Genomic DNA, 16071 nt, shown 5'->3' on the forward strand with positions numbered 1-16071 from the left:
AGAAATGTCAGGTCATTAATTAAGCTTCGTGTTAGTATCAGCACGTATCGATGGATTGTTAGGGGGAATGGGGAAGGTCTTTAAACTTCATTATGACTTACTGCCAACTTTCTGCGCTTTGCTTCCTAAAGGCGCTCACTGTGAATTTCCTGCATTTGCATTAGAATGCATTTAGGATGAAAAAATAACAGTGCTGAGTATACTTAGGGTTTCGTGCTATATTTCCCTGTAGTAACAGGTGACATGATAATACTATTAAACTACAATGTGGAATTGCAAGTGTGCAACCCCAAGTGAAAATTGTTCTCTTTCTTGGTTGAAAGCAAATTATCAATCAGCATACCTTGATCAATTATCCCCCTGGCTGCCACACACTGGGATTTGCACAAGGCATTGACATTGAGAAATTCCTCTTTAGAAAGGATGAGCGGACGGGATCCCAAACTTTGCAGCAGCCAAGCTAAGCTGCCGGGGTCTCACTTTTTTTTTTTTTTTTCACCGCTATTGTTGCTTTCCAGCTCATCCAAGACAAAACTAGGAGATTGTGTTTACTTCTCAGTGCATTTTAAAAGATGCTGTATTAAAAAAAATAAGGGGGGAAAAAAGAAAAGAAAAAACCCTCCCCTCCGACCAAGCTCCCCCCCCCCCCAACAATCACAGAGCAAGGAGAGATTTTAAAATATATATATATATATATATATATAAGGGGAAGGGGGGGGGGGGAACAAAGAAACACAAAAGCACAAAGAAAAAGCAAGTGAGGGAGCCTCGGGAAGAGCCGCACACCCCTCTCCCCTCGGTGCTCACCGTTGTTGGTAGGAGGTGATGCCCTGGACGTTTTGCGGGTTGCCGTTGGCCGCGGCGCCGGCTCGCCCCATGCCCGGCGCCGCCGGCACCCCCCCGGCCGCCCCGCCGGCCGCCGCCGTCACCTGCACGCTGAAATCCGGGAAGATCCTGATCATCCCCGCGGCTCAGCACCCGGAGACTGTCGGCGAAGAGGTGCAGCAGCGGCGACTCTCCCTCCGGCGGCTGCAGCAGCAGAGCCAGGCACGCTGCAATCCCATTAGTGAGTGGCGGCCACTGTGAGTGAGGAAGGGCGCTTTGATGTGAGCTGCCGGGCTGAGAGCGAGAGGAGTTTGGGGGGGCTCGGGGTGAGGGGGGGGGGGGGATTTCACCGAATTGCAGGCACGCAACGCGCGAGGGTTTGGGGGGGGGGGGGGGGGAGGGGGAATATCGGAGCTACAAAAAAAAAAAAAAAAAAAAGAAAAGAAAAAGGTATGTCTAATACCACTGAAGCTGTAGATATAAGAGAAAAATCCAAGCTGAGGAGGGACGGGGAGGAGAGAGGGGGGCGCAATTACTTTAGCGGTGCAGTGAAAATGATGAGCAGCAAATGTTGCCTTTTTTCCCTCCTCCTTCCCGTCCCTCCACCCCCCACCCTCCACCCAAAATGCGAGTCTTAGAGGATTTCTCTGTCTCAATGAAGTAATAATAAAGGCGGCTGACCACAGTCTGGGCTAGCGCCAACTGCGCGGGGGGGAGGGGGAGGAATATCCCTGCTCCCAGAGTCCTGAGGAGAGGAGGAAGAGCGGAGGATTGTTGCAGCACAAGTTTTTGCTCTTGGTAACTTGCTTTTGCTTTTGCTCCCCTCCCCAGCTCCCACCCCCCCCGCCCCCCCTCCCCTTCCTTTCTTTCTTTCTTTTCTTTCTATGAAGGGACGGTTTTCACCAGCGAGGAAACGCGCCGCTTTTGTGCAATGGCAGAGTTTGTGCCCTATTATAGGGAGCTGACTCTCCTCCCCTCCTAGTGTGCAGCAATGTTATTGCTAGTCAAACTTGTAAGGTGTGCGCTGTGCGTGCCCGCGCCGAGCCCTGCTGCCGCTCCGACACAGCAATTACACCGCCGGGGGCTGCGCAAAACCCCGCGGCACATCCGCCCCCCCCGGACCCCCCCTCCTCACGCCCCGTGCTCGCAGCGCCGAGCCCGCCGGCTCGTCCCCAGCCGCCCCCGCTCCTTTGTGCCGCTGGGGACTGCCCGCAGCCCCCCCGCATCGCGCCCGGCCGCGTTTATGTCCGTCCCCCCAACGTTGTCCTCCCCCCTTTTCTCCTCTCCCCCTCCGCCGAGCGCTCGCCCCCCCCCCGGTCCCCCCACTTCTGGCCACCCCCCGCGGCCGCGCTCCGCGCCCCGTCCCGCCGCCCGGGGCGAGGACCCCTTCCCAGGGGAAGGGGGGCAGCAAGGGGGGGGGGGGGCGAACAGGGGGACCCCCTCCCGTGGGAGGGTCCCACCAAACCTCCCGGCGCTCCCGAGGGCCGGACCCGGAGCTAAAAGCTTGGCCGGGGCGGGCGCGGGGAGAGAAGCGGGCTCCCCGCCAGCGGGGCGAGGGGCCCGGGGGAGCCGGCAGCCGGTGCACCTTGCACGGGCAGCGGCCGCGCCGCCGCCTGCCTTCGGGGGAAGCCGCGGCTCCCGCAGGAGCCGCGTGGGACAGGAGGCAGAGCCTGGGTGGTGCCTGGGCGGCTGCAGCGGCGTCTCCGGGGGGAACGCACGTCCCAGGCTGCCCCGCCGCCCCAAAGGCGTTGCAAGCTTTGCTTCCGTAAATCGAAGCTGTCACCTGGTCGTCTCCCCTTTTCCCGTGCAAGCCTGTGCCTCTTGCAATCACAGCTTGGCTCCTAATCTGACGAGATCCCCTTATCTTGACTTTTCTTTCCGTTCCTGTTCCAAACCAAATTAAGACACACCAACTTTATGTTAAAACAGAGACTGCATTCAAATCCTTTGTATTAAATAGCATCTGTGTTTGCATTCTGTTTTAATACAAAATGCTTTGGATTGCAGCTAATACCAGGAGATATGAAACTGGTTAGTCCCCACATGTTGCACATAAAAAGAATTCATAATGAGCATCTGTGGGATGTGGAATGGATCCCATGAGTTAGCTGAAGACCTCATAACGTAAGGGCTGAGAAGCCTAAGTGAATTATGACTCTCTTTCCTCGCAAGTAGGATTAATTTTCTATCCCACTTATATTCATTATCTATCCTGTTTATACTATAGGGACATCAATTGTTTGAGTGTTAAATATGAAGACTTTACAGAAACGTGTAGGTTAGGTAGCTTGAAGAGAAGGGGGGGGGATGTTGCTTGCTAGGAAAAAACATTATTCAAATTCCATGTTTAAAGAGCAATATTAGATAAAGCTGCTTTTTTTTTTTAATAACCTCAAATTCTGTGCCTTTCTCTTACAACATATTTAAACTGTAAGGTTTACAAAGTACCTTCCATCTGCCTGTGGCCCTCCCAGTGATGTCAATAGAAATTTTGCATGCAGATGACGGCCCATGTATGGCCTTTAGAGAGCAGGTCAATAAATGGCTGGAGGAATAATTAAAGACTTCTGAGCTGCTCCTTTCCTTTTTCTTACAATATAGTACAAGACTGGCATGAATATAGGCTGGGCTACCACTCTAATTGGCTATGGAATAACACTGAAAGGAATTTAAATGTGGGCAGTAGCCATTTTCCAAATGATCAGTCCATTACAGTAGTTTTGTCTGTCAATGTATGGCCAGGCAGTAGAGTGGATGTAATCATGTCGAAGTCCCCATCCATTGACTGTCACTCTCTTCTCTACAGTGGCAACTCTGAGCAGATTTTCACGTAGCGAAGGGACAGCCCGGACAGAGAGCCTGCCTTTAGCCAAACTTGATTCAGCTTTGTCCCAGAAGTCATAGGTTTTCATCCATGTGAGCAAAACCAAAAACTCTCTTGCTATTCAAGATCTTTTATGACGATTGATTAGTATCTTAAAATAAGTGTTAACATAACTGAAAAAACAGTCTTCATAACAACAAGTAGCCCCATTGAGTCAGTGGAAATACTGACAAATAGTTTTGTAAGCTGTAAGACAAGCAGGATTCAAAAGGTAGGTTAGTGAATGGCTGTAGAATGCGTAAGTTCCTTCGTTCTCATAGCCCTGAAAAGATACCAAATAAAAAACATTACTTCATATCTGAAGAAAAGTCCATTTTGATTGCTCATATCTCCCCCCCCCCAATTAATCATGATAGCAAAACACAGAATTTCTGAAATTCATCTTACACCAATGAAAAAAACCATCATCAAGCTTATTCTCTGTGCCATATTAAATTGCTTGGACCCTATTCGGCACACATATCACCAGTGCTACAACATACCACAATGGATTAAAATGAATTCACTGCAGTGTGCTAGTGTGAACGAGATGAGAATCAAGCCGTATATTTTTTAATGAATTTATTTCTCATTTTGCTCAGATTGTTGACATGTTCTGGTGTCTGGGTGACATACTTTTAGTTTAAATACCATATACTCTTGTAAGGTCCGCAAGTTACTTTAGTATTGATTGAACAAAGAAATGTTTTGATACAGTACTGCTATTTCATACAACATGCTCCAGATCTTCCTCTCTTAGGTGAAAGCATAGTAAAGATAAAAATTAAAAACATATGACTGTAATATAACAACATTTAATATTTATGCTTTACATATACCTATCTATCACAATTATATATTATATCTTTATTCGCATTGTCAGTGTACTACTGTTCTTTTTTTCACAGGTGAAAAAATCTCTCTTCTCTGGAAATTCATTTCCATTTACTTAAATGGTTTGACTTTGAATTTTCATTATCTGCTGTTGGAAGGAGCCTGTGACAGGTATGAGAGAGAATGCTACAAAGCTTCATTGTATCATCTAATTTTTGCTTCACTTTAGTCAGATATCATTTAGGTAGAGAGTAAAATACTATACGTAGAACAGGATAAGATAGAACAAAACAGAACAGAAATAAAATAAAATGAAAATAGGATATATAATGAATTACAGTAGAAAAATGCCTTTATCTTGAAGTGACTTTTTTTTTCAGCTATACCGATTCCTCAGTAGTGAGAAAATTGAACTAATTTTATATAAAAGGAATATGTCATAACAGGATATGGCATTTATCTTCCTGAGATAGGGGTGACCTCATCATTCACAAGTGGCGTAGCTATGAATGAGTAATCAGCCTCCCCACCCATTAAGTGTAGATAAAGTCCACATCTTCTGTCTAAGTATTAAATATTCGATTTATTATTTTACAACGTGCCATCTCTACAAGTGTCCACTGACTGTTGCTTCAGTTGCTGCTACCAATATGTATCGTTAGTGGGAAGCAAAAGAAGCTCCTCAAAAGGACCTTGCATAATAGTGAATCAAAAGATGAGAAGTGAAAATAACAGAGGAGAAGAAAACAAAGGAAGATGGACCCGCAGGGGGAAAATATACGTGTATATATGTATGTATGTATGCAGGCAGGCAGAGCAGAGATGAGGAAACTCTCTAACTGACATATACTTTTTTGGCATCTAATATTCCAATAGTTTTATAACATACATGTAGTGAAAATATTTTTCATATTAGTACCTCACATATATCAGCTACCTCATATCTCAAGTTATATTGCTTAAGTTATTCCCAAAGAAATTTATATATGTATAATGCAAGAGAAATACATAGTTAGGAAAGAATTTCTTTTTACTATTTATCAGCAGCGCACATTAGAAAAGAGCTGCAGTTAAAAAAAATAGTTTCTTCCTAGAACTGTATTAGATAACACAATTTTCTCCTTCAAATGATGTCACGTGCTGCATTTTGTTTTCATTCCTTTGTAAAAGCAATGAGTGCAGTTTGAAGAAAATATTTGGAGTTTAATTTTAAATCAAAAAGAACTGGCTGTGCATCCGTTTATAAGAAAAAACTCTAAATAGAACATGAAGTCAGGAAAAAGACCATCTAAACTTAAATAGGAAGTGTTCAAATATTTTCCATCTTTAGAATTCCTTGACATGTACTCGGGGCTGGAAAAGCAGACGAGGGAAATGTCTTTTCTGAAAGGTTGCACTGCGAGTGAAGGGCAAGATTAAGGTAGCCCCCTCCCCCCTATATTCAAAAGAAAAGCAAGTGGAGAGTAAGATAGAAAGAAAGTGCCTGGGGAAAGTAGCATCACTATCGAAATCATAAAAGATGTATAAGGACATCAGTGGAAGAACTAGAAAAACTATTAGAAGAATGCCCTACAGGGCTATCCCAATGGCTCAGCGATTAGCACACTGCACTGCCACTGGGAAAATACAGCTAAGGTTTGAGGCTAATCTTAGGATCTCACTCATTGGTACTGGCAGCTGAGAGCCTTACGAGGATGGTGAGACCACGGTAGAGGAGGACTGATACATAGTCTGAGTCTTCGTGCACACACCTATGTACCTACCCAGGCTCTGCTTTGACCACCAGAGCTGTTCCATGAAGGAGTATATTCCCCCCACCCTCTGTCATCAACTATCTTAATTCCCTCTCTGTGTGAAAGCAAAAGAGTACTTATGGCTTACCACAATCATAGAACCGTTTGGGTTGGAAGGGACCTTAAAGATCATCCGGTTCCAACCCCCCTGCCATGGGCAGGGACACCTCCCACCAGTCCAGGTTGCTCAAAGCCCCATCCAGCCTGGCCTTGAACACCTCCAGGGATGGGGCATCCACAGCTTCTCTGAGCAACCTGCTCCAGTGCCTCACCACCCTCATAGGAAATAGTTTCCTCCTAACATCTAATCCAAACCTACACCCTTTTAGTTTAAAGCCATTCCCCCGTTCTACCACTCCACCCCCTGGCAAAGAGTCCCTCTCACCTTTAAGACACTGGAAGGTCACTGTATGGTCTCCCTGGAGCCTTCTCTTCTCCAAGCTGAAAAACCCCAACTCCCTCAACTTGTCTTCACAGAAGAGGTGCTCTAGCCCCATGATCATCCTTGTAATGACCAAGGACAGCTAATTTTCCAAAGCTAGAACACTGGTACTAATGTAAATTTCTCCTATATTGTATCCTTTGCGCTGGCCCCAAATTTTACTGAATTAGTTCTCTCTTAGCACCAGAAGTTTCATGCAGTGTTGATCCCCCACAAACTTTCTGTCAGGTCCAGCAGAAAGTGGAGGGACAGACAGCTAGTTTTTCCAGACTCTACCTTTCTGCAGGGGGCATGTAATCCGCGGCATTCCTCCAGGCAGTTTTAGCACCCATGTATCCATTTCCCTCATCTTCAAGATCAGTGTTAGTCTTCCAAAGTAGAGTAATCTGCCACTTTGTTGGCATCAAATTGGGGTCATGGAGACCACAGCTAAATTGTGCTGCTTGCACCTCCACAAAAACCTGATTCATTCCACACAGTCTGATAAGAAGCTTAATTCAAGAAAGTTGAAAAAACAAATCATAGAGATATTTCCTTTTTTTTTTTTTTCTTTTTTTTATTATCTACAGGGCATCTACTAGCATCTTATCCTATGCCCTCACCACATTCAGAGTTTTGGTCCAGTAATTCCCTTTAGTCCTATTTGTCCATAAAATAAATAAAATTTATAAGGGACGCAGGAATAGTCAACTCAAATTCCTTTTTATTTATCTTTCTTTCTTTCCAGCCCATGTCAGTGTTCCTGAACCAAGATAATTTTCAGAAGCGGCTATCAGTGTTTCCTGGAAATATAGTAAGAAGATGCAGCTTAAGGTTTTTGACTCCCGGACAACCTTTTCTACATGTCCTACTTCTAATTCAGAAGGAGCAGAAGTCAAACATTCTATTTCTCTTAATTCCTTTTTGATGAACAAATCCCAGTCAATTACACATACAGTGGAAAAAAAAAAAAAGCACTGAGCTTTCTCTCAGAGTGCTTTCAGACAAGCCTGCTATAGTACAGGGTAGCCTCTTCTCTAGCTACTAACAGCACTTTGCTGATTCATTCAGCAGTGAACATGAGACAAAAATTCACAAGACCATGCATACCCATTTCCTTCCTTATTTTCCAGGTTGGAAGTCCCAGCCAGCACTAAAACCAACACCGTAATAAGTGTGGTTCTCTTAGCAGCAGAGCAGTATCCAGCACAGTTTAAGGCTGTGCTAGATCCTTAAAGCCAAGCTTCTCCAAAGTTTTCTACTTTATAGTAACAGTATTATTTTTTCGTTCACCTAATACAACAGTGTTTCTGCATAGCATGGTCCCAGGTGGGCAGCCACACAAATCTGGGACTCTCCAAGCAGTTTCTGAAACATTAATTATATATGACAGTCAGAAATAAATACTTTGATCAGTGATCTTAGTGTTTGTTTGTTCATTTTTTCAAAAAGAATCAACGTTTCTAAGAAAATGTGTGCCAGAGACCTGAATGCAGACTAGCCTCTGAAAATATACCCTCGTCTGGGTACAGGAATCTCTAAGAGGGTACCATTCTTATTTATAGTTACTATTCTGCAGTTTCAGTTCTTACTGTTCAGCTGATTGTCCAAATTCCTTCCTGCATTCTTTTCTTAATCAAGAAATTCAAGTATTGAGCATACTTTCAGGAGACCTTCAAAGTTTAAACATCTCAAATCTCATTCCTTCCATTTCAGACTTCTCTTGGGTTAAAACCAAGCAAGCCAGCCTTTCTGTAGCAGTTATGCATGGTCTATCAGAAACCTTAGAGAGAGAGCTTTATTCCCTTCAAAGTTACACCTTCATCCACAGTATTTGCACTTCAGTCATTACTATCCATACAATTGCAACCACTGAGAAGAACAGAATAAAGCACTTAACCAAGTACCCTTGCTTTTCACTCTTCAGACTTGGGGTTTTCATTTCGACAAAAAAGGAAAGTGATCAGAGATAATTTTAGTCCATTTTGACAGGTTGGGTAGCTCAGAGACTGGTAATAAATTCTGCCAAATTCAAAACATGATGAACTTTAAGCGTCAGTTTCTTTTGTGTTTTGTTTGGTATTATTTTTTATTTGGTAATAAGTCTATTCACAACTTAAAAGTATACCTTTACTTATCAGAAAGTGGTTTGGACAGTAATTTCTGTTTGAATAAAATTGATGTCTTGATTGTATTCACCAGAATCATCCCCCAAAAGGCTCCTTAACATTTTTCTCTTGCATTTTTCACTTTTCACTGTTAGATATTTTTCCACTGTTAGCAACATAGGGGATGAAGAACTTCTGGACTCTGAAGGAAGTTGCCTACTCATCAGTATAATCTTTTTTAAAATGTTATGGAATTTAACCATTGTTCTCTGGTTACTCTTTTAAAGCAATATATCTTTAGCTGTAGTGCATATAACATGGGTAGACACGAATATACTTAAGAAAATTATAACTTCTTAGTTCAAAATCCATTGGGTAGGCTTTATTGTACATTTCTTGTTTTTATTGTAAGACTGTTACTCATTTGTCTTTATTCGACATCCAGTAATGTCTGTATTTGCTTTATCTTAAAAAAAAAAAAAAAAAAGACATTTACTAGCCTCTCGATGGTATTGGTGAGTGAAAGTTAGCACTTGCTAAGGGTGTCACCTTTCATGTCTCCATAGCAGTGGACCTTATTCAGAAGAAAAAGCAAGAGAACCCCTTCAGCCAAATTATTATTTCTTCTGACATGGGTCTTTTATTCCAGGGAAAACCTCCTACAGGTTTTCAGGTTTATTTCATTTGATATAGATTTTACCTTTTCAGTTTCGAAAAAGAACTATCAGAGTTCATATAAGTAGATGTTATAAAAATAGCAACAATATCTGCACAATGAAAGAGTTTTAGTTGCAACTTCTCAATTTCTGCAACAATTTTCTGGACAAATGGTTTTGTTTCAAAGCATGTAGTATCATGGGAAGTTTCATCATTAGTAATAACAGTAAAAATACTTCATTTAACTGGAATAAAAATCAAGATTTCTCCCTAAAATAATTAAATCATATGCAGATAAGAACTATCATAAGGGTACACATAAAGGTACAATTCAGAAACCCAGGGGGGAATAGCCAGACCAGATAGCAGTAGTTCTTCAAAATCTCAAATTCAATAACTGAATTAATTAAAAACAGTTTATTTTGTCTTGAAAAATGTTGTTAACAGTCCATGGTATTTTCTGGTATCAATTCAACAACTTATTTTCTATATCTGGTCTTTCACTGTATGTCAAAGTACAACTCCATTTATCTACAATATACTGTAATCAATTACTGTTTCTGAAGGTGAACTTTTGATTCTAGTGAGTTTTACTGAACTCTTTTGAGCTTATGCAGAAATACAAGGGGTGAAGATCTGCATAATTAGGAAGACTCTATATGCAAAAGAATCTTGAATTAATAAAATGACTAAAGATGAATGTATCAAACACCTGAAGTAGAAAAAAACAAGGTTAAATTTTTTCTTGAATTCAATGTACATCCTACACTTTTATGGTATACATTAATACATGCACTTCAAAGTTTGCCTACCTGAAGATAGAAAGAGGAACTATTCAGCTTAAACAGAAGTAAAATTGTTAGCTTTCAGAATTCTCTTATTATGGGTTCCTACTATTTCTATTAGCAATTTTTTTTTTTTTAATTTGCTTTTTAAGTGTGGGAGAGTCCATGGGTGGGAATAATCTAAAATTACTTAACTTTTGAATGTCTAAGATCTTCAAACCTATTGTTATAAGACATTGTGTTTGACATTGCAAATTGTTTTCCTTTCACTTATAAGTCCTACTATCTGTAATAAACTGTGTGCATAGTTTCATATGGTGCTAGTGGAATACACATGGCTGGAATTAAATTCTAGAGTTTAAAACAGCTGCTACCTTTCTTCACTGTTAGGATGGTCTTTGAAAACAAGCAGAATATCCCTTACTAGGGTTTTCTGGGAAATAAAAAATTTTGAATAGTAGTAATAATAAAGCACACCTTATACAGGCAAAAACATCTAAATGAAATGTACCTTTACCAAACAATATTTCTTCAGATATGGACTGCATTTTGATATTATTTCATCACACACATATCATTCCATGATCTTAAAGTAAATAAAACAATTTTGGAAACAGGTGCCTAATGATTTGCATTGAGGTTCAGCTATGATGCTACAGGAAGACAAAGATTACTGCTAACCTTTCAAAAGAGGTCCAAAGTTGAATGCTCACTATCAAAATCGTGGACAAATTAGAATTCAATTCCTGCATCTCCTGTAACTTCACATAGAATTGTGTGAGGATCAGTATCTTTGGGAGTCAAACCACTGGAGTTCACAAATGAAGAGAAAGAAACCTAAATCAACCCAATACAGAAACCACTGTCTGAGATGGAATACACTGCCACAAAAAAAAAAAAAAAAGAAAGAAAGAAAAGAAAACAAACAAACAAAAAAACATGCACACAAGTGTGAAGGTTTCCAGAGGGTTTATGGTAGGAGAAGAGAAGCTGTAGAGAAGAAGATGAGTCAATGCCTTTTTCTTTCACCAAGCACTGAAGTTAATGCAAGTGTGCATCTATATTTATTTGTTCAGAATTACTGTAAATGGTCTCTTGTGAAGAAATTACTCAGTCTGAAGATAATTATAGTTACACAGTCATTCAGGTGGATTAGTGCAGGCAAATGGAGAAGGCTCACCTCATCACTAACAGACACAAGGAGTATGTAGTGACTACTACAAACACTGGCTGATCTGAAGCATCCTAGCCTGAATAGCAGCAACACTATCTGCTCAGATAGCAGATGTGTATGCCATGCTTGAAGCTAATTATTTCTACAGGGTGACAGTATGATGGTGATTAAAAATATATATTAATATATATGGTATATTAGACCTATAAATATATCTTCCCTGATTTATTTGGTCTGAGCTCATCTATAAATTGTCTGGCTTCTGAAGGAAAATGGCAAAATTGTCTTGCATGTAGAGGGATAGATTTCAAGTTAAATCAGTGGCTACAACAAAAATCTAGATGAATGACAGACTGAAGAGCTCAAACAACGCACATTGCAATACACAAATAACAGAGGGCACATGTACATCTTGAACAGATGCCAAACCTGAGATCTAGATGGAAGAAAAAAAGCATTCAGATTATACTTTTCTTCTGAGAAACAAAGAATAAGAAGAGCATTATTGCACAGAGTAGTGGTTAGATGTGCAACATACCTTATTCAACATGAATTTGAGTAATAATGAACATGTAGTCCATTTCAAGACAGCAAACAGAAATAATTGTCTTCCCCAACTATCTGCATTGTAAGTTAAATTTCTTGGAAGAATTTGTTAGTTCCCAAGGTGAAGAAAAAAATAAAAATCAAGAAAGCGCACAAGAACAAAGCATCACAGAAAACCAACAAAAGAATCATATCAGACTTTTCATGGAGAAAAAGAAGGTCTGCTAATTCATTTGTTTTTTAAAACATCATTAGTAGTTTTCATGCTGCCCTTCGAAAACATGTATAAACATACATACATGTTTTTAAAGGGTACTAACAGAAAAACCAAAAACAGACATCAACTGCAAGATGCCTCTTCTCCACCAGCACCACCACCCTCCCCATAATGGAAACTCCCCATTTTCCATTTAAGTATGTTGAGGTTTGTTTCTGTCTTTATGAAGTGTTTGAGTATTTGAGTCTTGACACTATGATAGGGGGAAATCAGTGGTCTAATGGTATTAAAAGTGAGTACTGAAATAAATTGAGGTGTTTTTTTTTTTTGTAATAGTGTTTCATTGAAATCAACGGACCAATGCTATAAGATGCAGGTGTCATTGAAGTTTTGGAGATTTGTTTTTGGTAGCAAGCCAGTGAAGTCAAAGGGAACTGTCCACAGAAAGTTAGCCTCATGGTGCTTTTACATTCAATACAGCCTTGTTTTGAGAAGAAAGACTTTATTAAGTATTCATGCATCATCACTTTCACGCAATATAAAAAAGCACAGTAGTATCACAGATGCTGGTGGAGTGACTGTAAACAGATGCTGCCATTAGGTTTTTAAGATGAGCATACAATACCATCTAACATCACACGTCACATAATACTACAGTATGTTTTCAAGAGAGAAATGTTAAGCAAAGTAACGCTTCCCATACTCATTGAACCTCAAGATTTCACTTGCTTGAGAGCCATCAGAATCATACTGAATGAGTCCAATGTCACATGCAAACAGTAGTTATTGGGGACGGGGGACAAACAAACTGCCTACTCCACACAGCCAAACATTCTCTGCCTTTCTCTCTCAAGTGGAAAAGTAGTCTTCTGCCATGTGAAGAAGAATACCTTCACTGTAGCGAAACACGCAGACATTTATAAGGCTCACAACATTTGACTAAGAGAGACTAAGTTTAACTACTTATGAGAAATAACAATCTTCAGATTTCTTATTTGAATTTAAACACTGTTAACTTCTCAAATGTTTAAAAATTCACATAAAAACAGCTGTCACACAACTAGATCCTCCTCTTCTGTGCAAGTTCAGGATGAATTCTTTCCTTTACCATTTCATAGATGCCGTCATTCCCCAAACACTTAATACTATTACTACATTACAGTAGAAAACAATGTCAATGGATGACTACTGTACACAAACATGAATTACATACGTGGAGTATACAAACAGTCCATACTGATTACAGGTTGTATAATTTATGTGCAGTTTTATTTTTTTCTTCCAACATCTCTAAAATGCTTTCTGTGTTCTGTGGCTGTTTCCCATTAATTAAATATATATATGTGTGTGTGTATATATATATAGCGTAAAATTTTAAGTTTTAAAGCATAAGCGCAACAATTCCAAGTTTCATTGAATGCTTAGTTCTTTACACCCATGAGTGTCTTTGCATCTCGAAGAATTCTGTAATCATGGAACCCCTGGAGTGAAAGTACAGGTAATATCCCATCAGCACCGGGACAAAGAATATAACACAACTTAGTTGGTGTATAGGGTAAGAAAAGATAAAGAAAACATGTGAAACCCAGCCAACAAAGGACTTAAAAATCCTAGTCAGATTATGCAGATTAATTTAAGCAGTCTCAAATTTATCCTCCAAAACTCCAGGTGGGCAATGATGAGAAAGAAGTAAAACATTTAAGTGTCCCATCTCCCTTAAGCATAATAGATGAATTTTCTCATTTTGCCTGACCTGATTTACTTCCTGTAGTTATCTCAGTACAGAAGACTCTTACGTATCTTTGAAATCACACTAGCATATAACATTCTTCTGGTTAGCTTGAAAATGTTGATTCTTGACCAACTACATTAGCACTATGCCCTGTTGTAACATTTACACTGATACTCAGTCTTTTAATGTCATCTCTCAATAAAAGTTGTGCAGATTTTCTATTTTTACACTTATATAGACTTGTAATGCAGCTTAATAGAAACAGTTTCAGGGAAATGATTTTTTATTTTTAAACACAAATTTATCTTGCAAATTCACCTAGATTCCAGTCAATAGAAAACTAGTCATTCAAAACTTTATCAAAATCTTAAAACAACAACATATTGCATAGTTGGAGATATTCTTAAAAAAAAAAGAAAAAAGCTACTTTTGATAGAGCAACATAGAGTTACCAAAAATATTGTAATCAAAATGGATATTGATAGAGCATTGCAGTCATTCCTTGTGCAGGTCTCTTAAAAATAGGTTACTGGTTTTGACTGAGAAAATTCTGCATATTAATAGCTATGCACAGAGGAAGGACGATTCACAGTCCCAGTAGTTTCATTTCTGAAGGGCTAGAAGAAACTATTATTATTATTGATGAAAGAATGAGAACTATGTTTTGTCAGTTTAACACATTTTTTTGTTTGTTTTTGGATTTTTTAAGTTGAAGGTAGGTTCTGGATTAATCAATGTGACTTGAAATGGCAGAGATGATAAACCCGAAAGAGAAAGATTTTTAATGGTAGCTGTACCACTATGTTCATTGTAGAAGGGCATTCATATAGTTATGTATGCGTGATAGAACCCCTGTAAAGTAATAACTTTTAATGAACTAACCCTGTTAAAATAATACATTTCTGGGCACCAAACCAAATATGTACAGGAATACAGTTCAGACCTTCTGAATGATAAAGCGGGAAACTAAAAAGAAAATAAAGAAAACTACATAAAAAAATTAAATAGAAAATTGAACTGATAAGCCTGCTTATTTTAAAAGATGTATGTTTTCATGAAATCTAGACAAATTTGATAAGAGAAACATTTCTCAGAATATAGTAATCTTAAAAGATTATAAGAAATAAAACATTTGCCCTAACAAGGTTGCATCTAATTTCATCTCCTATGTTGATTTCAAAAGAATGATACCAGAAATGCACTTGTTCTTTTTAGAGTATTTGTTTCATTGTAGGTATGTTCTGCTTTATTAGTGCAGCACTGCACACTTTGATAGAGATCCAGTCTCTCAAAGCAAACCTTATTCTACTTAAAAAGTATGACACTGTGCAGAGCTTAGATCCCGATCAAAGAGTTTTAAATACCCAACTCTTTTTGAAAATAAGAAGCAATACTACCCAAGATCCAAATCTTTAGAGTTACTGGGTTTTCTGAACTCCCCTGAGTGCCAAGGTCAAGTCTCAGGAGGCAGCCAGCATATCGATGCCTCAGATGTATGCTGTCATTCTCACATGACATTCAACTTCTCCCCAGAATTTGGGAGCCAAACCTGGTGATAATATTGAGTCTTATAATGATGGAACTGAGGCACATTTGTTTAGTTTTACATAGCTACTTGACCCATCAGGGAGGAACTGAACTTCCAAGAAACACATCAAACATTCTTTTTTCCTTCCCTAAGCATCAGATTGCCAGTGAAGATGATCCTCAGGAATTCCATTAGCCTATTAAGGCTGTCATTAAGTTTAGATCTTCCAGCATCTCCTCTTCTAACATCAGATCAATATTTTGCCAAAACTCATTCTTGTTTTAAAAGGGAGAAGACTGGGGCTCAAGGAGCTGGGAAGTAACCCACGCAGTGAACAGACTTTCTTTACTTTCAAGGCTATCTTGCTATTTAAAGATTGTTCAAAAGTGACAGGAAATCAATTAAATTTGGAGAATGACCATCAGGGCTTGAGAAATAAGAGCAGAGTCACAAATACTACAGAATAAAACATCATAGTGAATTAGTTTTCAAAATGCTATTTTGAAGGCTAAGTATTTCTCCCTAAAACACTGAGTTTGCACTGTCGTTTTTGTGCCTTTTGCATTCATCATTCCACTTTTCATATAT

General features: G+C 39.7%; 2 protein-coding genes across 13 annotated transcripts in view; one reads left to right on the top strand and one right to left on the bottom strand.

Moving 5' to 3' along the window:
• The window catches only part of NPAS3 (neuronal PAS domain protein 3), a gene marked incomplete at its 5' end in the record, with an annotated part of 615455 nt that extends 614493 nt beyond the window's left edge, over positions 1 to 962 (bottom strand). For all 3 annotated transcript variants that reach the window (XM_080592649.1, XM_080592648.1, XM_080592646.1), the window contains one exon: positions 808 to 962. In XM_080592649.1, coding sequence (XP_080448775.1) covers positions 808 to 962 — 155 coding nt within the window. The remainder of the gene's footprint in view (positions 1 to 807) is intronic.
• On the top strand, positions 946 to 10891 carry LOC308195364 (uncharacterized protein). Of its 10 annotated transcripts, none has more exons than XR_013951436.1 (4): positions 946 to 1066; positions 3632 to 3741; positions 4597 to 4693; positions 7485 to 10891. XR_013951436.1 is itself a non-coding variant. In XM_080592656.1 (3 exons), exon 1 carries the CDS (start codon positions 1817 to 1819, stop codon positions 2726 to 2728), a length of 912 nt encoding a protein of 303 aa, XP_080448782.1. In that variant the 5' UTR covers positions 1658 to 1816; the 3' UTR covers positions 2729 to 3741; positions 4597 to 4693; positions 7485 to 10891. The 10 variants fall into 10 exon arrangements, 2 of the variants coding, with proteins under 2 accessions (XP_080448782.1, XP_080448783.1); XR_013951438.1 differs by having other exon boundaries at positions 956 to 1082; XR_013951439.1 differs by having other exon boundaries at positions 968 to 1106.
• Positions 10892 to 16071: the final 5180 nt, after the last annotated feature.

This window comes from Anser brachyrhynchus (genome assembly GCF_964034855.1).
Source record: "Anser brachyrhynchus genome assembly, chromosome: 5".
NCBI lineage: Eukaryota > Metazoa > Chordata > Aves > Anseriformes > Anatidae > Anser > Anser brachyrhynchus.

Excerpts from the sequence above, each read along its gene's own strand:
- LOC308195364 (XM_080592656.1), top strand. The coding sequence starts at position 1,817 with ATGTTATTGCTAGTCAAACTTGTAAGGTGTGCGCTGTGCGTGCCCGCG.